This window comes from Camelus ferus, chromosome 4, assembly GCF_009834535.1.
Source record: "Camelus ferus isolate YT-003-E chromosome 4, BCGSAC_Cfer_1.0, whole genome shotgun sequence".
In the NCBI taxonomy this organism is placed as follows: Eukaryota; Metazoa; Chordata; class Mammalia; order Artiodactyla; family Camelidae; genus Camelus; species Camelus ferus.
In genome coordinates this window covers 56,524,074-56,546,859 of record NC_045699.1, presented here as the reverse complement: position 1 = coordinate 56,546,859, position 22,786 = coordinate 56,524,074, and the positions used below count along the sequence as shown (strand labels likewise).

Here is a 22,786-nt window from a genome sequence, read left to right as displayed (position 1 = left end):
ACTAAACAAGGACAAAAATCCCTCCTCCCTTTGGGAAGGTGGAGTTGGGATGATAATCAGGGAATACGACCCCAAACCCTTCCCTCTCCAATGAATTTTCCGCCCATTCATTTTTACACCCTAGGTAGCTAACTTGCCAAAGAAACTCAGGGCAGCGGCTCACCTGAGCCTGCCAGCTCTCCCCTGAGAGTGTACTATCCATCCTTTAATAAATCCTCACTTTACCTTTTTTTTAACCTTTAAGTCTTGTCTGTGAATTCTTTCTGGGACGGGACAAGAACCTGGAACACCGGTTGCATCTATTGCAACACTAGGAGAAGACTTTTGAATTTCATTTTTCAGGATGATTATCTGAGGTTCGCCAGATGAAAGGCAACCTGACTTCCCCTCTCCCAGGGCTATGTCCAACGGAGAATATTGCACCATCCTGACTTCTGCACCTCATTTAAAACTCGGTTAAAACCCACTTCAGTAAACATACAGCAAATGCTCAATAAACGTTTACTGTTATTATTATTACATCTCAGATTGGCAAAATGAGGCAATGTGATACAGGTCAACCGACTTAAGCCCTCTGAGTCTCATTCTTTTCGTCTGCTTAACACAAGGGGCTTCCCTTGCTTCGCTATGCCATTTTCCCCATCTTTGCTTTGCACCTTCCACTGTGTTTCCATTTGCTGCACATCTTAGCTGAATAGGTCCCATTCTCATATACCTGGAATTCTTTTCTAGTTTACGTCTTTGCTTCATTGTCCCCGTGTACCTTTTCCATGGCTCCCATAATTTACCATACTTTGCTATGAGAATTCTTTTCTGTACGGCACCAACACCTATTCGAAATATGGCTCCATCCAGTCTGTCACACTTTTCGCTCAATGGGCGCGGCCATGTTAAACCCCTGGCTCAGGGAGACAAACGACCTGGAAAGTCTCGCGATAAAGGCGAGTTAGGGATCGCGCGAACTTCCGCGATAGCACCGAGGGTCTGGGCCGCCGGGGCATTGGAATGGGCGGGTTGTAGCGCCGGAAGAGGCGGGAAGTTGAGGAGTCCGGTTCTCAGAAAAGGAAGTTTGAGTCACTGGCTGCGGTGTTGGGAGTAATGGCGTCGTGTTTGGTCTGCGACTGATCGTTCGTAGAGGTCCGTATTTTCCGTTCCTGTTGTGGTTAGTAATTAAGGGGACTTGCCCTAGATAGTGAGTGACGCCCAGAGGTGCAGCTGGTAGTGGACTCTGAGGAATGTCAGCGGCCTACTGGGGACTTATGTGGCTAGCGATTGGGCATGACCGTGTGAGTGGTTCTGGGTCTTTCGGGGTCACGGATTGGGATGACATAGAAATCAATAATTGGGGCCCTGAAAGAAGGTATCCTTCATTAGGTTATTTTGGGTCGGTAGGGGCTGCAGTCCGCGACTATTAGGCGCCTGTGTGGTAGCTTGGGGAGCACGCGGCTCGTGATCAGTGATCCGGGCTCCAGCCTGAATTTTAAAGTTTGCATCCAGGCTGCACTACGCACACATCATGAGGTGGAGTTTCTTGTGTGATTTTCTTAGGCGGGTGAGGATGTTGAGGATAGAGGGAAAGTTCCCATCCTTCTCCCAGAGGTTCTGTTTCCATCCCTGAAGCTATCTCTCTGATTATATTCTCTGCTGCTAACTTTGTAGCTAGTCAGGTACTTCAAGCTGAACTCTTCCCTCAGGCGCTCTCAAAGCTTCTTTGTCATCTCCCCCTGTCCCTCAATCTTTGCGCTATCTCTGGACAATTGCAACCACACTCGTATCAGTTTTCAACCTGAAAGTCATGACTTGACAATCTATAGCTACAGCCCAGACGTTTCTGACAAGCTCCAGATTCACAGTAGCCAACTATCTCCTACACATCTCTGTGAGGTTTCCTTATAGGCACTTCAATCTTAGCATGATTAAAATAATTTATCATCTTCATACTTTACCTGTTCATCCTGCTATTTTCTACATCATTATAAACGGCATCACTTTTCATCCAGAGAGCCAGAGTGAAAATCCTGAAGACATCTGTTTTCTCCCCACCCTTCTCCCATATCCCATCTATCTTTTGATCCTGGTGATTTTGCCTCCCTGACATCTCTCCAGTTTGTCCTCTCCGTTCCCACTGCCATGGTCTTAGTTCAGGCTGCATCATCCCTTGCCTTTTAAACCTGTATCAGGAAAACCTTGTATCTTAGTATTGGACTCTCTGGGGAAGTCAGAGTAGGGATGGCTGATTCTATCCAGGAGGCATCTTGAAAGCCTTTCTAGAGAAGGTGACATTTGAATTAAGCCTATACATTTGAACTGATCCTGTAAGTCTGGATGAGAGTGACTATTACAGCGTATTGAATCCCTTTTTATTTTCTTTCAGGCAAACTCCCTTTAGTGAATTGTGCCCTTTAGAACTTCCTTGATATGATCTTGGGTTAAGATGTTGGGAGGACAATAGCTGATAAAGATAATTACCATTTTTTTGTTTCAAAAATAATACAACTTATTCTAGAAACATTGGAAACTGGAAATGCTAAATGCAATTTAACAGAAACCACTTATAATACTGCCACCCAGAGATAACCATAACATTTTTATGTATGTCCTTTTAGACCCTTTTTTCTTGAAAATATATTTCTTTTCAATATATTTATTGTTTTATAACTTATTTTTCTTGCTTTGTAATTCAACAAGAAAATTTTTTCCAGGTCTGTAAGTACTTTTCTAAAACATTTTTAATGACTGTAGTATTCTATTCTTTCAGTAATTGATTTAACCAGTCCTTATTGTTGAGCATCTAGGTGGTTTCTACTTTTTAGGTGATAAAGCAGCACTGTAATAATGAATATCCTTGCAGATATATCTGTGTACATCCATGCCTATTTTTTTAGAATAAATAAATTTGTAAGGGTCAAGAGGGAGAAGCATTCTAAACATATAATAGAGTACAGTCACATTCTCAAATGAAAAACATCATACATGTTCCAACCCTTTCAGAACTGTAAATTAATAGATTGATATTATCACAGCATAATCCTTTGTGATCTCTCTGAATCTTTGAACAGGGCAGTCTCTAAAGGGTAGTCTTTTATGTAGTTGCTCATAGAAATTTCTAGGCTGATGATTGTGGGAATCGCAGGGCCGGCTCAGACTCTCAAGGCTATCTTTTTTTTTCCTCTCCCTGCTCATCGTAGCTCTCTATACTGATATCTGCTGCTTCTGAAGAGCAATGAGAGAAAATGGCCAAGTCTCAGGTAAAGTGAACTATTTATACCCCATTTTGTTTTCCACTATATTTGAGGCAGTTTAAAAGAATTAATTCAGTTAAATGAAAAAATGTAAATAGAGATCAGGGAAAATAAAATAGAAGATCTAGACCAAGGAAACTTGGAACATAGTCATAAAAGTTACAGGATTTTTCAGAGTTAAAGTTAAGCATACCACCTGCAATTATATGATTTACATTGTACATTAAATGTGATAATTTCTTGAAGAAAGTAAAAATGTTTTGCACTTAGGTTTGAAGTTATTCTCCTGATGGGTCTGCATACATATGATATATAGGGGTCAGTGCCCGTAACATTTACCAACCCATGATAAATTCCATAGCGGGTTTCCCCCTAGCTGTTTCTTAAACCATTTCTCAAAATAAGTATAGGGCATAATAACAAGGCAGAATTTAATTTCTAGGCAGTAAAATTAGAGGTCCAAGTACACAGCTGCCAAACAGCCTGGCTTGATCCAAGAATAAATTCTATAATTTTGGGAGCAGCATTTTTCAACACTGAGAGTTTGTAAAATTAGTCCAGGGGATTCATGCAATTAAATGTAATACCTAATTTGCATTTTTTAACCAATAAAGGAAGTAGTCAGATATTTTTCCTTTACAATGCAATAGACTGAGAGCCTCGAAGTGTGTATCAAGTGAGCATGCTTGGTGGATAGTGGAGATAAAGTAAATTTGCTGATTTCTGTTGGTTTTTCACTCAGCTAAACACTGCTGCCGGAATTTTAGCTGTGATTGTCATACAGTTTTAAATGCTTTTATTTGAAGGTATATATTGTTTAATTTTTACCTATAATATTCCATTGGTTATACCCACTACGCAGCGTATAGCTTCAGCATAGTAGTCTTTAAAATGGGCAGCATGCATTATTTAGGAGATGTGCAAGATAATTCCCTGGGGTATGGGGAGAAAAGATGAGAACTTCTACTTATATGTCTTTTTAATGATCGTAATATCTCAGTATTAAGTACTTATATATAATTTATAGGTTTTTAAAGGTATATATTATTGATGTGCATCCTTTTTTTTTTTTAACTGAAAAATGTCTCACCAAGAATCACCTCATTAGAACAAAATATGCTCCTGTCAACCAGGATTTTTGGAGCTCTGTCAAAAAAAATCAGACTCAAAAACCAAATATTAGAACAAAAGATGTTCCTAGTACCTTTATCCTTGGGAAATTACATAGGTTTTAGGAGCTATGACCAGGAGCCAGGGATGAACACCAAAATATGTTTCTTGTCATATCACAGTATCATGGTTTCCAATTTTAAAAGTTTGGGGACTCTTGTCTTTTTTTCTTGAAGTGTATTTGCTGTACAGTATTATAAGTTGCAGGTGTACAATATAGTGATTCACAATTTTTAAAGGTTATATTCCATTTATAGTTAATGTAAAATATTGGCTATATTCCTCATGTTACAATATATTCTTGTAGCTTATTTTGTACCTAATAGTACCTCTTAATCCCCTGTCCCTATACTGCCCCTCCCCACTTTGCTCTCCCCATTAGTAACCACTAGTTGGCTGTCTATTTCTGTGAAGACTACTGGGTTTTGTACCTATAATTCTGTACCCAATTTCAGTGTGGGGTTTTCCTCCTACGTGCCACCAAGCAGTCTTTCAACGCCAGCTGAGTGTCCTATAATTTAACTTAATTTAATTTTGACACTGCCTACCTGGAGAAAGCATCAGATCCTACAGGTTAAGGACTTAGTCCCACAAGGCTGCTCTCCATCTCAGATGCCAGTCACAAGTCCAGATTGTTACCTTTGCGTCTGACCTACTGGCTATAAATCGAAAGTTCCTACCACCCACTCCTTTGTTTTGATTTATTTTCTAGAGGGGCCCCAGGACTTAGGAAACCAGTTTACTCACTAGATTACCAGCTTGTTACAAAGGATATTAAATGATGGGAATCAATAGTCAGGTGAAGAGATATATAGGTCCCAAACAAAGGAGTTTCTGTCCTCTTGAGTTTGGGGACCACCACGTGGCACATGGGGACATTCTGGTTCACCAGCCTGGAAATTTTCTGAACCCCCTTCTCATCGGTCTTTATGGAAGCTTCATTACATAGACATGATTGATTAGCATTGGCCATTGGTGCTTTGTTCAACCTCTAGCCCCACTCTCCTCTCTAGAAATCAAGGAATGGGGCTAAAAGTTCCAACGTCTATTCATGGTTGGCTTCCCTGGAACAGCCCTCATCCTTAGGTGCTGTCTTAAGATACCTCATTAACATAACAAAAGATACTTTTATCCTTCTCCTCACAGGAACTACAAGGGTTTTTAGAAGCTCTGTGCCAGGAACAAGATGAGGTCCAAATATATTTTATTATAAGTCATAGTATCACAGTAGTTTTGGTACTAGTGTACCTCCTCATTTTCAGAGGTCATTTTCCTTTATCTCATCTCAGCCACCAGCTCCCATAGTCATATACTAGATTTATAATTACCAATAACTCCAAGCATTTCACCCTCTGGACATTACTTCTGTTTCTAGATTGTTTACTCTAGTATCTTGACTCCAACAATTCTTCAGTTCTGTACAGACCTCTGATCCATTGACTCTTCATTTTCTCATTGTCCATTACATTCCTCTCCTTATTTCTTACTTTTCTTTTTTCTCAGCTTGAATTCTGTTTCTTGGTTTTTGTTAGGAGCAAGTGTCACCCCACTGAAGTCCAACTGCCTACCCATTATGGCCACACATAGATATCTATTATAATAGATGTCATGAACTTAACTGAGACAAACAGGATTTTTTGTGGTAAAACATATATAGTTTGCCATTTTAATGATTTGTTATGTCTACAGTTCAGTTACACTAGTTATATTCACAATTTGTGCATCCATCACCACTATCTGCTTCCAAAATTTTTTCATCACCCCAAACAGAAACTCTATACTCAAGAAGCAATAACTCCCCATTTCTCCTTCCCTCCCATGGCCCCTGGTAACTTCAAAACTACTTTCTGACTCTATGAATTTACCTATTGTAGATATTTCAGATAAGTGTAATCATAAAATATTTGTCCTTTTGTGTCTAACATATTTCACTTAGCATGTTTTCAGGGTTTATCTATACTGTAGCATGTATCAGAACTTCATTCCTTTTTATGGCTGAATAATATCCCATTTTATGGATATCCCACATTTTGTTTATCCATTCATCTGCTGATGGACACTTGGGATCTTTCTACCTTTTCACTTGATTGTGAATAAAGCTTCTATAAACATTGGTATACAAATATCTATTTGAATACCTATTCTTAAATCTTTAGGTATATACTAGGAGTAGAATTTGCAGGGTCATATGGTTATTCTGTGTTTAATTTTTGGAGGAACTGCCAGAATGTTTTGCACAGCAGCTGCACTGTTTTACATTCCCACCAGCAATTTATGAGGGTTCCAGTTTCTTCACATCATTGCTAGCACTTGTATTTTCCATTTTGTTGATCATAAACATCCTACTGGGGTAAAGTGTTATCTCATTGTGGTTTTGTTCTGCATTTCCCTAATGATTAATGAGGTTGAACATCTTTTCATGTGCTTATTACCAATTTGCATGTCTTCTTTGGAGAAGCATGTATTCAAGTTCTTTGCCCACTTTAATTGAATCATTTGCCTTTTCATTATTGGACAAGTAGAATTCTTAATTCTACCTCTCCCCTCTATCCAGACCAGCTCTTTCTTGTCTCCTGGACTTTAATGGGATGCCAGTTGCTTGGACCAACCAAGGAGTTTTAGTTGATTCATTTCCTCGTACATTGTCTTTCAGATGTATCTTGGTTGGATATGATTAGCATCAAATTTTAAAACAGGTAGAACTTAATCATGGTTTGAAAAGTAAGCAACAATGAGTTCATCAGCACTTTTGTTACTAACTGATCTAAATTATTCCATTCTTCTCATTATTTCTAGATGTACATTTTAAAAATTAATTAGATTAACTATTATTTTAAATTATTTAAACTTTAAAAACAATAGTTTCTAATTTAATTTTTAAAAGTTTTTTAATGGAAAATTTAAAAATACGTAAAACTTTAGAGAGCAATATGATGAATCCCTTGTACTTCCTCATATTTTCAATAATTATCAGTATTTTACCAATCTGACATTTTCACTCTTTCTCTTTTATTTATTTGTTCTCTGGAGTTGCACATTTTAAAGCAAATCTTACTCATGGCATTTCACCACCATATACTTGCTTTGCATATTTCTGTTGCTATCTTCATGTTACAACAAGTGATACTGGTTTTCCGTTTAGTGGTTTCCTTTTAAAATACATTTATTTAAGTAAAAAAGTTGAATTGAGTTAAAACTATTAAGTCAATAATAGTGCGGATGACATGACATGCAGATATAGTAAAACTTGTGAAGGTGATACGTTTGAGAGCATTATATTGAAATGCTCCTAGGTCCTTGAATTTATCATGTTCTTCATGTATACATGCCTTTTTACTACTTCCTTCATCTGGAATGATCCTTCTTCCTCCTCCACAGATTACCAGAGAATATACTATTAATTTTTTATGTTTCAAAAACTTTTAATTTTATCATTACATTACAAAATTATTTTTATATTTTCACTATTCATTTTGCATAACTTTACATCTACAGAGCCCAGCTCAACATTCCAAAATAGAATCACTCTTTCGTATTTCTATCAAAATCCATTTAACACCTTAATAGCATTTATATACTTACTTGCTTGCCTCCATCTCTAGTCTGTAAACCTTCCATGTTTTGTTCATGTTTGTATAGTGAGCACCAAATAGTGCTAGTCATGATGGTGCTTAATAAATGCTAATGGAAAGAGAATGAATGATTCTCAGTGGCAGTTTTTCTTCTCCTACATAGTAGAACCCAAAATTGGCCTCAAGGTAAACATCTTCTATAACATTGTGATAAACTCTGCATTAAAAAAAAAAAAGCAGAAATGTTCTCATACATCTTTTACACATCACTCAGTGTTTTTTACTTTAGAATGAATAGAAATGTCCTCTTACAGGGATTTGTGTCATTCCAAGATGTGACTGTGAACTTCAATTGGGAGGAATGGCAGCAGCTGGACTATGCTCAAAGAAACCTGTACAGGGATGTGATGCTGGAGAACTATAGAAACCTTGTTTCAGTGGGTAAGGACATCTTCCCTCACCTATTAGTCACCTATTTGCTGTATAACAATTATTCCAAAATTTAGTGGTTTAAAGTAAACATTTTTTACAAACAATTTCTGTAGGTCAGGAATTCGAGCTGAGTGATTCTGGCTTGTGGTCTCCCATGTGATTGTAGTGAGATGTTAGCAGGGGCTGCATGCATTTGAAAGCTTGAATGGGACTGTAGGATCCATTTCTAAGATAACTCACTCACATGACAGGAGCCTTCAGTTCCTTGCTGTTCATTGGCAGGGGATCTCGGTTCCTTGCTATGTGGGCCTATTCTCGTGACGTGGCTGCTAATTTCCCCCAGAAAAAGGGAGAGCAAGGAGGAAATCACGGAGCTTTTTATGACCAAGTCTCTGATATCACACACCATCTCTTCTCCCTTACTGTGTTTATTAGAAGTGAATTTACTAAGTCCAGCCCATGCTCAAGGAGCATGGAATTAAGCTCTACTTCTTGAAGGGAAGGGGGTGAAAGGATTTATGGGGCTATATTAAACCCACCAAAGTGCCCAACTGACTGTCTTTCCTTTATATTTTACTAAAATCTCTTGGGTCTCCTCTGAATGCTTAATGGGTTTCATCTCAAGCCATGAGTCAAAAGAATATTAATTTTGAGTACCAAATACTGGTGGGCCTGAGTTCTTGATTTTTATAAATTAATTGTGATATAATGTATGTAATAAAGTGTTCAAATATTAATTACACAACTGGTGCATTTTTTCATATGTATATACCTACTTGACCACTACCTAGATGAAGGTACAGAATATTTCCAGTACTCCAGCAGGCTTCCTTGAACTCCCCTTACCATTTGTCTTCTCAGAGATAACAACTTATGGTTTCTATCACCATAAATTCATTCTGTTTTTGACCTTCATGTAAGTGTAATCACACAGTATGTAAGTTTTTTTGGTCTGGCATCTTTCATTTAACATAAAATCTGTGAAATGCATTTATATTGCTGCATGTCACAGTGGTTTGTTGTTCCTTATTGTTGTATTATATTCTGTTTAATGAGTATACATTAATTCATCAATTTATCCATTCTACTGTTGATGGTCATTTGGGTTGTCTCAGATTTGGGCTATTATGAATAAAGTGGTTATTAACATTTTTATATATATATCTTCTGGTAGAAATAAGCATGTCATTTCTGTTGAGTATATGCAGAGGAGTGGAATTTCTGGGTCATAGGGCATATGTATATTTAGCTTTAGTAGATAGTCCCAGTTTTCCAAAGAGATTATACCAATTTATATCATACTAGCAATGTATGAGAGTTCTATCAACCTTTAGTAATGTCAGTCTTTAATTTTAACCATTCTGGTGCACATGTAACGGATGTGAGTTCTATGATGGTTAGTTGACCACTAACACCCAAATCCCATATTATTCCCATAAACAGGGTATCAGTCTCTGAATTCAGATGTAATCTTTTTGTTTAAACAAGAAGAAACATGGATGGAGGAGGGAGAAATGTCAAATTGGGCCTATTCAGGTAAGTGAGAACCTGGCAAATGGGAGGTAGGGATGTAAGATTCATATTGATAAATGAGATGTTTGTTTCTGAAATATTTTTTAGGAAATCATTCTTTAAGGCCATAGACATTTAATAAGGGCTGAAGACAATGTGGGATTGTCAAATACCTAAATGACACTTCTACATATCAAACTCCCTCACAGTACTTTTTCTTTATTTGACTTTTAGAGAAATAGATAACCCTCTTACCCTTACTCTTGATCTTATCTAACCCATGTATTTAGGACATTTCTTAATTAGTTAGCATTCCTTTGACTAACATCTTCAGCTCTCCATTCTCCCAGAGTGGGGTTATGCTCCTCTTCTCATGCATTCATGCGTTCATGTTCTCTTTCAGAGTAACGTACTTAATAATGTTCATATTCATATTCCTTCTAATTACCTTCTTTCTGTTTTTCTCATCTTCCTTTCAGTGTGAAGCATCTTGGAGTTAAAATCCTTTGCTTGTTTTTTAAAAAATTCTTCAGGGACTCCAATAATAGAAATATTCCTTCTTTGCCTGTCTTCCTTTTCCACTGCTTTCTTTATGACCTTTTAAAAAATCTGATTCTTTATGTCATTTTTATTATATTGGTTGTTTTCCTTCCTTTCTTCAGTGCTGCTTATTAAACTTCCATTTCCCATCTTTTCTCCCTGGCTACACCTTGTAAATTAATCTTTCATTTTTACTCCCCTGAGTTCCATCAACTTTTTTTCATTTTCCCATTTTTTTTTCAGTTTGTTTTTTGTACTTAAAGTTCTGATTCATGGTGATTTTCCATGTCTTAATATGCTTATCTGAGTATATTTAATTTTGCTTGGAGTTTTAATAAAATTTTCTTTATGGCAAGACTTTTGAAGGGGACAGTTACCTCTGTTTATTTCTATTTTGTCTTCCAGGACCCTAAGTTTCCTCTTTTTTTTTTTTTTTCCCTCCATCACCAGCATCCAATTACCAGATGGTGCTTCTTCCTTCTTTTTTGCTTTTATTCTCCCTCTGAAACTGCCTGTTCTTCTACCTCAGGATCGTCCCCTTTAAATAGAGTCTATCTTATCCTCTGCCTTTTTACGTCATCTAACCTTTTAAGATGCATGTAGTTGGAAATCCTTTCCCTGTAGTTCTGCTCTAATCTGCCTGATTATATATAAAATGTTTTTATATTTAGTGTGTGTTTGATATTTCTGTTGGTCACATCAACTCACTCCATCCCCTTTGCTAGCACCCTTCCTCTGTCTTTCTGAAGTTATGTTTTTGGTCTGCCTTCATTCTTCACAGAGCCTTGTAGGGGGAGTGGAGATGGGGCAGAAGTGTGTGGGGCTTTGTGGGACTATGACACTGAGCTCATCAACTCTTCTTTTTCCATTGCTCCCCTGCTCACTTCTTATGTCTATTTCTTTTTCTGTCTTTGGGTTTTAATATCATATTCTTAAATTTCAAAGTTGATCCTACTCTTTATTAGATTTCTATCTATTTCCATTAAAATGAAGAGTTTTATTTACTTTTTGTTTTTGTGTTTTGTGTTCCTCGATGCTAAAGAGCAAAGTAACATCATTTACACTTGGGTTTTCTTTCAGACTTTGAAATTAGACCCAAAATGAAAGAATTAACTCCACAGAAGAGCATTTCTGAGGTGATACTCCATAACATGATAGTGTACTCAGGTTTTGAAGACTGGAAACTTGAAGATGAGATAAGTCAGCAAGAAAACCAAGACAAGTTTTTGAACCAAGTTGCATTTATTAATAGTAAGTCACTGTCTGAGGAGATAGACCAAGAATGTAATGCACTGGGGAAAGGAGTTCATCTGAACAGAAGATCTAATGAACACATCAGAGCCTTCATACATAAATCACACCCCTTTGCACAACCGAAAATTCTAACAAGCAAAAAATCATATAAATGTGTTCAGTGTGGGAAAGCCTTCAGTGGAAAGTCAGGACTTACTGTACATCAGAGAATTCATACTGGGGAAAAACCATACAAATGTAATGAATGTGAAAAAGCCTTTATTCAGAAGTCACGACTCACTATACATCAGAGAACTCATACAGGAGAGAAACCCTATGACTGTAGTGAATGTGGGAAAGCGTTCACCCAGAAGTCAAACCTCATTAATCATCGGAGGATTCACAGAGAGGAGAAACCCTATGAATGCAATGAATGTGGGAAGGCTTTCAAGAGAAAGTCATCACTTAGTGTTCATCAAAGAACTCATACTGGGGAGAAACCATATAAATGTGATGAATGTGGAAAAGCCTTCATCTGGCAATCACAGCGCACTGTACATCAGAGAATTCACACTGGGGAGAAACCCCATAGATGTATTGAGTGTGGAAAAGCCTTCAACAGGAAGTCAGAACTACGTGTACATCACAGAATTCATACCGGAGAGAAACCATTTGAATGTAATGACTGTAAAAAAGCCTTCATCCACAAGTCAGATCTCATTGTACATCAGAGAACTCACACTGGGGACAAAAGACATCAGTGCAATGAATGTGGGAAAGCCTTCATTCGGAGTTCAGAGTTCATTCAACATAAGAGAATTCATACTGGGGAGAAACCCTATGAATGCAGTGAATGCAGAAAAGCTTTTATCCAGAAATCACAACTCATTGTGCATCAGAGAATCCATACTGGGACAAAACCATATGAATGCACTGAATGTAGAAAAGCCTTTAGCAATAAGTCACACCTTACTGCACATCATAGAGTACATACTGGAGAAAAACCCTATCAGTGCACTGACTGTAGAAAAACTTTCAGCAGGAAATCTTCTCTCATTGTTCATCAGAGAACTCATATTGAACAGAAATATTCTTAATGGAATGAGGAAACTAATTCAGTGGTCAAAATTTCATTACACTTCATGGACTTCATAGGCTAGAAAGTCTCTGGATATACTAAACATGGGAAGCTTTCAACAATAGTTCCAGAACTATTAAGCATAGAAAATTCATACTGAGAAGCAACTATGAGAAATCACGTTTCCAAGAAACATTACATTGGTCATCTTGGTTGAGACCAAAAAGTTTTTTTTTTAAGTGTACTAGAGAAATCCCAATTACACATGATTGACTTATTCACAAAAAAGTACATATTCTTAAATGAGAAAGTTGATTTATCATGACAATAAAGTGACAACCACACGTAATCATTCTGCAAGTGATGTAAGAATGGCATTTAAACCCAAATTATCTGTTAATTGGAAATGAATATGCATTTTTTACTGGTCTGTCTTTTTCCACACTAAATGACACTGTTTTCCCTACCTCTTAATGTAAAAGGACAATTTACAACTGAAGAAGCAATATGGTTTGTTACTTAACAAGAGTGTAAAGAGAGATCATGTATGGCTCTTCCCCAACTCTTTTGTGACGTGTATAGACTGAAGAGAGGATGAAGCCGATGTATTTATAAAGACTTCAGAAGTCACTGGTAGTCTTAAGAAACGTTATTTGGTGTAAAACATATAGAGGTAAGAAAGACACTGAATAACACAAGACTGAAAGAGGGCAGCAAAGTGTCCCTAGCCCGCGTTGGCATACTCAACACACGACAAAGGAGCTCTACACAAGGAATTTCCTGTTCAGGCTCCTGTTAGTTTTCCACTCAGTATGGTATTTACACGAGTACTGTTATGCATAGTTTGGGATCGTTGTATCCTTATGATAATCAGAATTGAATTTTTTAAAGCTGCTTTTATTGGATGTTTCTACCACAAAGGCATTCTGCTAAGCATTTTGACATGTACTTTTTTATTTAATCACTACAGCAAATGTATGAGACTGGCATTATCACCATTCTATAAAATGAGACAAGTGGAGCCTGGAGACGTTCCCTAATCCAGCAGAGGCCACATGGCTAGTAAGGGTTGGGATTCAAACCAGCCTTTTAGCCCTCATACTATTCTGTCCCATTGGGGTCATTGAGGAGTTGGTGCCATGCCACTTCAACTCCAGAGAGAACTGAGTTTAATTTGATTGAACATTATATGTTATTCTGTGTCCTGCCCCTACATTTTGTTGAATAAATTAACAAGAAACATGCATTTTAAGGGGGTTATTAGATTTCATTTTCTTATATGTAGAAGCTGTTGGAGATACTACTTTTTTTGAGATATTTATCCAGAGGTACCTGTTTTGCTGCTCTATAAATTTCCTTGTGACCAGCCTAAACATTAGAAATCATACTATTATTTTTCAGTTTGCTTGAAAAAAAATTGTTTGCTTTGTTGAGCTGTTATTTTATTATCACAAATAAATTTTCTTACAAATTCAGTCATCCAAGGCCTGCTTTACTTTTAAAAGGACAATAACCTAATCTTATATAAGTATTCATTGCCAAGAAGTATTATGAAAAGAGGGATTGATATCAAAAAACCTTTTAAAACTTTTCTTGAATGAAGGTGAAGCTCATATACCACGTTGAACTTAAGCTTAAATTTTTTATAAATGAAATGCTTCCTAAGATATTTAAATGAAAAATGTTTTAAAATTGAAATTATTGAATAATAACCATGATTATTAAATTTTAAAGTGTTTAAGCTTTCAAATTATTATTTAAACTAAAAGAAGTAAATTGCTGTCATGCAATTTTTTATTAGTCACTTTAGAAGATGACTTTTATATTTTTAGTGGGTTGTAAAACAAAAATCTGTAAAACAGAGTATACAACAGAGACCATATATGGCCCACAAAACCTTAAATATCTACTATCTGGACTGTCATAGAAACTTTACTAATCCCTGAACTAGAACATAAACAGTAGGAAAAAGTCAATGAAAACAAAATGTGGTTCATTGAAGTGATCAATGCAATTGATAAATCTTTGGATAAACTGATCAAGAAAATGAGAAGACAAGTTACTAATAGGAAATAAAGGAGATGACACCACTATTCTAGAATCAATAGATAACAAGGAATTTTTTTGTAACTTCATTTAAAAAATTTGACAACTATGATGAAATAGTTGAAGTAACTATTGAAGTAAGTGAGTAAAAAAGAAATAGAATACTTAAGTAGCCTTATTACAGTAACAGAAGTTAAATTTGTAATTTAAAATCCTCCCTGGGGAAAAAAAAAAATCCAGATCTAGATGACTTCACTGGTGAATTCTATTAATATTTAAGGAAGAATTAATATTAATCCTCCAAAAACTTTCAGAAAGTAGAGGAGGACAAACATTTTCCAGCTCATACTGGATCAGTAGTACCCTGAACCCAAACCAGATAAAGACATTCATAAGTAAAGAAAATTATAAGCCAAAACCCTGATGACTATAGAAGTAAAAATTCTTTAAAAATTAGTATACTGAATCCATCAATACATAAAAAATGAAATACGTCCTGATTAATTCTTGGAGGTTATTCTAGAAATTCAAGTTTTTATTTAAACATTTGGTTATCACTCCATGTAATTTACTGTATTAAAATAATGAAGGGGAAAACTCACATAATACATAGATACAGAAAATGTGTTTAACAAATTCAACATCCATCTGTGATGAGAACTTTAGCCAAATGAGCAATATATGGTAACTTCTATACCTCTGCCATTTTTATGGTTACTACTTTCTACAAAAGATCACAAACAAAGCAAAAATATCTGTTCTCATTTTTATTCAAATTGTAGTAGAAGTCCTGGCCAGTGTAGTAAGAGAAGAAAAAAACAGGCATACAAATAGGGACAGAAGAAATAAAGCTTTCTTTATTCACAATCAACATGATCTTAGACATGTAAAATTCTAAAGAGTGTACAAAGATTAAAACTTATAAATGAATTTTGCAAGGTCCCAGGATAAAAGGCCAATATTAAAAAAAATTGTATTTCTATGAATTAGCAACCAAATATTGAAAAATAAAATTGAAGAATCCATTTTCAGTAACATCATAAACCATAAAATAGTTAGAAATAAATTAACCAAAGGTAAGCACTGGAAACTGCAAAATATTGCTAAGAGAAACTTTAAAACTAAATAAATGGAAAGATCAATCATCTTCATGGATTAGAACATGCAGTAATGTTAAGATGTTTGTCTCCACATTGGTCTATTCAATCCCAATTAAAATCCCAACAGGCTTTTTTTGTTTTGCTTTGTTTTTTCCTGGGTGAGGGGGAGAAATTGATGAGCGGATTCTAAACTTATATAGAACTGTAAAGACCTAGAAGAACCAAAATAACTTGGAAAATGAACAAAATTGGAGGATAGATTTTTGTACTCTTACATTTATGTTTAAGAGCTGTTTTCAGTTAATTTTAATAATTTGTGAATTAAAGGTGATATATATATGTATTTGTATATGGATATACAATTGATCAGCATAATTTGTCAAAAAGACTATCCTCTATTGAATTACCATGACATCTATATCAGAAATCAAATATGTGTGACTTCTTCCTTCTTTCCACTGCTGTTGACATGTATGCTTACAACATTGTCTGGGTTTTGTAATTTTCTGTTAACTCTTGAAATCAACTTTATTCTTCTTTTTTCAGAATTATTATGCCTATTCTAGATCCTTTGCATTTCCATGTCATTTAAGAATCAGCTTGTCAGTTTCTACAAAGAAAGCTGAAAGGATTTGATTGAGATTTTATTGAACCTATAAATCAATTTGGAGATAATTGATATTTTAGGAATTTGAATTTTCCTTTCTACAAGTATGATATAACTATTTGTCTTATTTAATTTCTCTCAACAGTGTTTTGTAGTGTACAAAGTACAAGCCTTACGCATATTTTGTTAAATTTTCTCCAAGAATTTCATATGCTTAGGCTGCTATTGTAAATGATATTTTATTTTCATTTCAATTCAAATTTTTCATGGCCCATATATAAATACAATTATTAACTATATTTTATTCTGTAACCTTGCTTAATTCAGCTACTGGATTTATTAGTTTTTTGTAGATTCCTTAGGATTTTGTCTGTGTAAATTTTCTCTGTGTACATAAAAACTAGATTTATTTTCTCCTTTCCAATTTGTATGCCTTTAAATTTTTTTTATTCTTTTATTTTATTCCTAGCCCACTGGCTAGAAAAACTCTAATACGATGTTAAATACATGTGAGCAAAGTGGACCTAACTGCTTTTTTCTCAATCTTAGGAAGAAAGCATTACGTTTTCATCGTAAGGGATAATGTTAGCTGTAAAGTTTTTATTGTAGATGTCTCTTATTAGTTTGAAAAAGTCCTTTTTATTTCTAGTCTAAGAGATTTTTTCTTTTCTTTATTATGAATGGGTATTGAATTCTGTCAAATGCTTTTTCTACATCGGTAGAGATAAGCATATAGTTTTTCCTTTTTGTTGTATTAGTAGTTTTATTTCCTGACCTTTTTCTTTTTTAATTGAATTATAGTCAGTTTACAATGTTGGGTCAATTTCTGGTGTACAGCATAATGTTTCAGTCATATGTATACATATATATATTCCTTTTCATGTTCTTTTTCATTATAGGTTACTACAAGATACTGAAAATAGTTCCCTGTGCTATACAGTATACATTTGTTTACCTATTTTATATATAGTAGTATCTGCAAATATCAAACTCCCAATTTAAATGGGAGGCTATTAAAGTGTAAAAGGCAGTCTCAGTCTGGATGTAAGCTGACCTTTTGATGACTTACTGTCCTGATAAAGGCATCCAGAACATCTGCTAGAAACTCGAGGCACCTACCCTAAAGTAACTTGTAACTCCTTAAGGAAAAATATTTCCTGACTCACATCAGAGTCAGTCACAGTTATTGCCAGGCAACTTTTAATAACCTCGTCGCTTTTTATCTCTATAAGCTCCTGACCATTTCTCTTCCCTGGAGCACTCTTTCAGGGTTACCTGAATCTGTGTCTCCTGAATTGCAATTCTTAAGACCCCCCCAAGAATTCTTTTCTTATTTGCAGATGCCTGCAGAATATTTTGGTTGACACTATTCAAATATTTTATTTAAATTCAGTTTGTTGGAAAACTATGTTACTGAGATAGTCTGTGCCTGGGACCCTCTACTGGAGTGCTTGCATCTGGACAAAATACAAAGAAAGGATAAGGGACTAAAAAACCTGCATGCACGTACAGTTGGGGCAAATAAAGAACAGTAGGATACATAAAGGCCAAAACCCAACTGCCACTTCTGAAGTGCCAGGAGCAAAAGCAGGGTAGTGCATGATGCCTGAACACAGAACCACCAAGGAGGTGGGCAGACCACCTAGACCACCCCTCCAGCCCGACCCACTGATCTGCCCCTACCCTCACCCCATTTAAGGAACCAGCTCACCACCTTAGGGAGCAAGCAAGGGTACCTGTTTCTTATTTTTGCTCCCTTATGCTGCAGCATGAGTCCCAATAAAGCCTTGCCTGAATTTCTTGTCTGGCCTCTTATCAAGTCTATTGATTAAAGAGCCTAAGAACCTGGGCCTGTATCATCAAAATTAAAATAATGGAGAATAATATTTATTTTTTAATTAAAAAATTTCAATCAATACCTTAATAAATCCACATAGAAATTCACTTCAAGTGCCTTGATTAAATCCTGCTTACATAGGACACTTAGACAGGGAAGCAATGTCAAGACCATACACAACAGATAGAATGGTTACTGAGGCAGGAAGCCCCATAAAAAGACCGGCAGGAGCCCTAGACAGGGATACTGCTCTCCTCTTAGCACCTTCCGGTTCCCTGGCCCAGAGACTCTATCTCACTTTTTGCCTCTAAAGCGGCTAACTTACACCTAAAATTCTATTGGTTCCCTGAGCTCACTTTTGATTGGTTATTTCCTTCACTCCTGATTGGTTATTACTCTCACTCCTGATTGGTTATTACTCACACTTCTGATTGGTCCACTTCCCTAACTTCTGACTGGTCCATTTATAGTACTTAATTTGCATGGAGCTCACTCCTGATTGGTCTATTTGTACAAAGCTTGTTCCTGGTTGGCCAACTTCTGTTGTACTTTATTTGCATATAATGTTGCAAAGTGTAAAACTGGCAGCCTATAAAAGGCTTGTGTAAAGCTATGGACGGCGTCCAGAGCTTGAAGTGTTAACTTTTCTGGGCCGGCTAGCGTAACAAACCTGAGTTCTCCAAGTCTTGGTCTGTCGCCGGGATCCGGGTTGTTGTTACAAGTGAGCTGTAACACCGAGCTTTAACACATTTTTCCCAATATTACTCCATCTTAATTTACAATGGCCCAATATTATTCTACCCCATGCATGTAACTGCTCATATCATTGACAGAGTAATACTTAAAAATATGATGGAATAGCTACCAAGAAATTTAAAAAGTACTTTCAGTATATGACATTGCTCTATTTTTAATCTCAAAAGTATATATAATACGTGTTAAGTGTGTATCTCTTAATAAACGATTTCATTTTAAAAATATGTAATACATACTTAAGCGTATGTAATTGTATATAATTTGCATACATGCATAGAAATAGTCTATATTTGTATAATACTGAGTATCTGGGCTTTTATCTGATTTTAATTTTGTTCTGTTTTCTTACCTCTTTTCTGCAGTCTATATGTTCTTTGTATAGGAAACAGGTATGTACGTTCCTTTTTAATTAAATTCATTTATTGGACATTATTCATAAGAACAGATGTGGAGGGCACATATTAAAGTACAAGGAGTCATCAAAAAGTACTATTTTTGGTAGCATTAAAATGAACTTAACCTAAATTCCTAACAGACAGACAAAAAAGGCTAGAAAAAAATTTATCGTATAGTATAACTTCATTTTTGGTTGGAATCAAGCGCGCGTGTGCGCGCGCGCACACACACACACACACACCATAACGAAGAGTTGGGGCGTCAGAAAGATTTTTTAGAATGCTTGTGTGCACAATGTTAATAGTGATTCTCTCTCTTACGGAATTCCATCTAATTTGGGATTTTTTTTTTCTGTCCTTTTTGCTTATCTGTTGCATGAGAGGTTATTTATAAATCATCTATTGATATAATGAACAGATGTTACTTTTGTGTAAGAGCGAAAACGTTTGTTAACGAAAAATTTGCATCCCTTTAAATTCCTTTTTGTCTATATCGAAAGGAAAACCTTTTTTTTTTTATTTAAATAACGACGGTGAAACGCACTTTTGCAACTTGCAAGGAGGTGGGACCGCCCAAGCCCAGTAAGAGTCTGTGCGCAGGCGCCCTGCCTTTGCAGAGCATGCTGGGAAATGTAGTTAGCGGCCGAGGGCGCGTGCGCATTTCCTGGCTTGAGGTGGGCTGGAGGTGGACCGAGTTCTTCGTTTTTCGGTGTAGCTGGTGAGCTCGTTTTAAACTTCACCCTTGCACGCGGGTGGGAGTTAGGGAGGGAGCTCTGTTTAGGAATAACACCCGCCCCCAGGGATGGGGAGGGGCTGGAGAGGCCTGAGAATGCATTGGTCGAGCTTGGTGGCGGGGGCGAAAGAAAGGCGGAGATAAGTGCTGCGGGGTTGGTGTTTGGTTCGCGTTGGAGTCGAATGCGGAGTAGTGACCTGGACCCCGCATCCCAGTTATGCCTGCTTAGAGCTGTCTCTGGGTTACAGGGAGACAGAGCCTTGGTTGTGCATCCCAGCCTTAAGGACGAAGGGTTTGAGCTCTCACTGCTGGGTGGGGGGCGTACGGGGTGGGGAATCACGACAGAGCTTGGGGCTTTTGGGCTTTGTCTCTGATGGGATCAATCCGACAGACAAATACACGAAGGCGAGGGGCGGCCACTCCAGATCTAGGCAGGGAATTACAGGAAAACTGATCTGTGAACTTAGTGGCCCTAAATTTAGGTCTCCTGACATCCAGTTCTTTGCTCTTTCCCTGAAATGCACCTCCTCTAGAGATGGTTTTTGTTTTGTTGTTAATTTTCTGAAGACTCTTCTGTAAAGAGCTGTGGAATTGATTCTCTACTTTCTGTGGGCTATGAAGAGCAGTTGATTGTTGTTTTTGGCATTTGTGAATGAGTTGTGAACAACTTAAGATGTTTTACAGGTGTTACGCTTTTTATCAGTAAACAGGAGGGGGCTGATATACCAGATGTCTGTTCTTGGGAAGGCCAGGGCTTTGGAGTTAACCCTGTTTCTGGATTGCAAGATTGGAACTGTGCCCCTGAACACTGCAGTGCTATAGACATGGGATCAGAGCTCCAGATGGCAATGTTAGTGGCCTTTCTCTTTGTACTCTGCCGGAAAGGAGTCTGTTCCTAGACTCATTCTGACCTTTTTAGGGAGGGTGTGGGCTACATCCAGGTGGTCAGACAGGATTCCCATAAAACAATCCTGATTTTTTAGGATCTCTTTCCTTTTTCAGCTCTGTTTTCTCAGGTTTCTACTTGATTAGATAAGATGGACTTAAGAAGGAGGACCTGACCATTGACCCCTCAATACAAGTCTTTGGTGAGCAAAACTTTTTAATGTTTTTGTATCTTGCTGGGTTTCACTTCTAAAATTAACACCTGCAGTTTGAACTATCACATGTAGTTAAATATCTCTTGAAATTCTCTTAATTGCTTATAATTTATGTGTACATGTTATGTGTACATAGCTTTGCAGTACTATATAATATAAATGTAACCAAATACATTCTTTAAACATTAAAATAACTCTTAGCCTGGCAAGATGCTCATTTAGGAGAGCCATGTGACATTTGAGACTGAAAACAGCAGAGTCTCCCATCTCACACTTAACTTCAGATAGCATACTTTCTTGAGCCTATTTGGCAAATTTGTACACATAAAGCATACAAGTGACATCTCTCTCCTGAAATGTCATCTCTGTGCCCAGAGGGAGGAAATTTTTTTTTCATTCATTGAATATTATTAATTAGAGACCTGCTTTTTGCCAGGTAATGTTTGAGGCACAGGAGATACAGCAGTGAAGAAAACAAAGTCCCTGGCTACATGGAACTCACAGTCTAGGATGAGCACACAGACAATAAACAATACACAGTGGGTCAGATGGTGACTAGTGGAAGAAACAGCACTATAGCAGTGATGTTAGGGAGGGCCTGAAACAGCTGTTATTTCGTATATGGGGTCAAGGAAGGCTTCACTGGTAGTGTGACATTGAGTAGAGACTTAAAGAAAATGAGAATATGGGCCTTGCAGAAATCCAGGAGGGGAAAAGTTCCCAGACAGAGGGAACAGCAAATGCAAAGGCCCCGAGGTACAAATGTGCTTAGCCTGTATGGAGAAAATCAAGAAGGCCAAGGTAGAGGTTGAGATGACAGAGGAAGAGGAGTTCAGATTGCACAGGGCTGTGTAGGACATGTCAAGGAGATTGGCTTTTACTCTGAGTGAGAAGGGAGGCCACAGGGAGGTGGTTGTAGTCGTTATTGTTTAATCAGCTCCATCGAGGTATAATGTACCAATTTCCATAGGAGGATTTTGAGGAGAGAAGTGACATGATTTGACTTGTATGTTAAAGGAACTATTTTGGGCGCTCTGTTCAGTATAGACTGTAGGGGATTGAGGGTAGACACAGCGATGCTGGTTAGGAAGCTAAGGCAATAAGCCAGGTGAAAGTTGATTTCCTTATTTCCTTCACTCTCCTGCTCTTTAACCATCTGACACTTCACTCACATCCGACCTTCAGCTCCTCCCCCATCTTCACTCTCAGTTGATAATCCTGCTTCCCGTTTCACTGAGAGAAGAGAATAAGCGGTAAAGAATGCCCAAAGTCTCTCACCACCACATTCACCACCTTTCCTGGAAGCATTCCCACAGTCTGTCCTCCCTCCTGGTACTATAGACAAAAGGTCTGTGCTCTGATTTTTGGCCAATTTAATGTTACTTGTACATTAGATCCCACGTCTCACCTATGCAGGACAGTGCCTGGCATAA

The 22,786-nt window shown here is 37.1% G+C and overlaps 1 protein-coding gene across 1 annotated transcript in view; it reads left to right on the top strand.

Annotated features, from left to right (window-relative positions):
• Positions 1 to 1,003: 1,003 nt before the first annotated feature.
• The window catches only part of LOC102514343 (zinc finger protein 420-like), a 34,435-nt gene continuing 12,652 nt past the window's right edge, over positions 1,004 to 22,786 (top strand). Inside the window, 5 exon segments of the mRNA XM_032478214.1 lie at positions 1,004 to 1,137; positions 3,189 to 3,248; positions 8,299 to 8,425; positions 9,860 to 9,952; positions 11,549 to 12,790. Coding sequence (XP_032334105.1) covers positions 3,234 to 3,248; positions 8,299 to 8,425; positions 9,860 to 9,952; positions 11,549 to 12,790 — 1,477 coding nt within the window. The 5' untranslated portion in view covers positions 1,004 to 1,137; positions 3,189 to 3,233.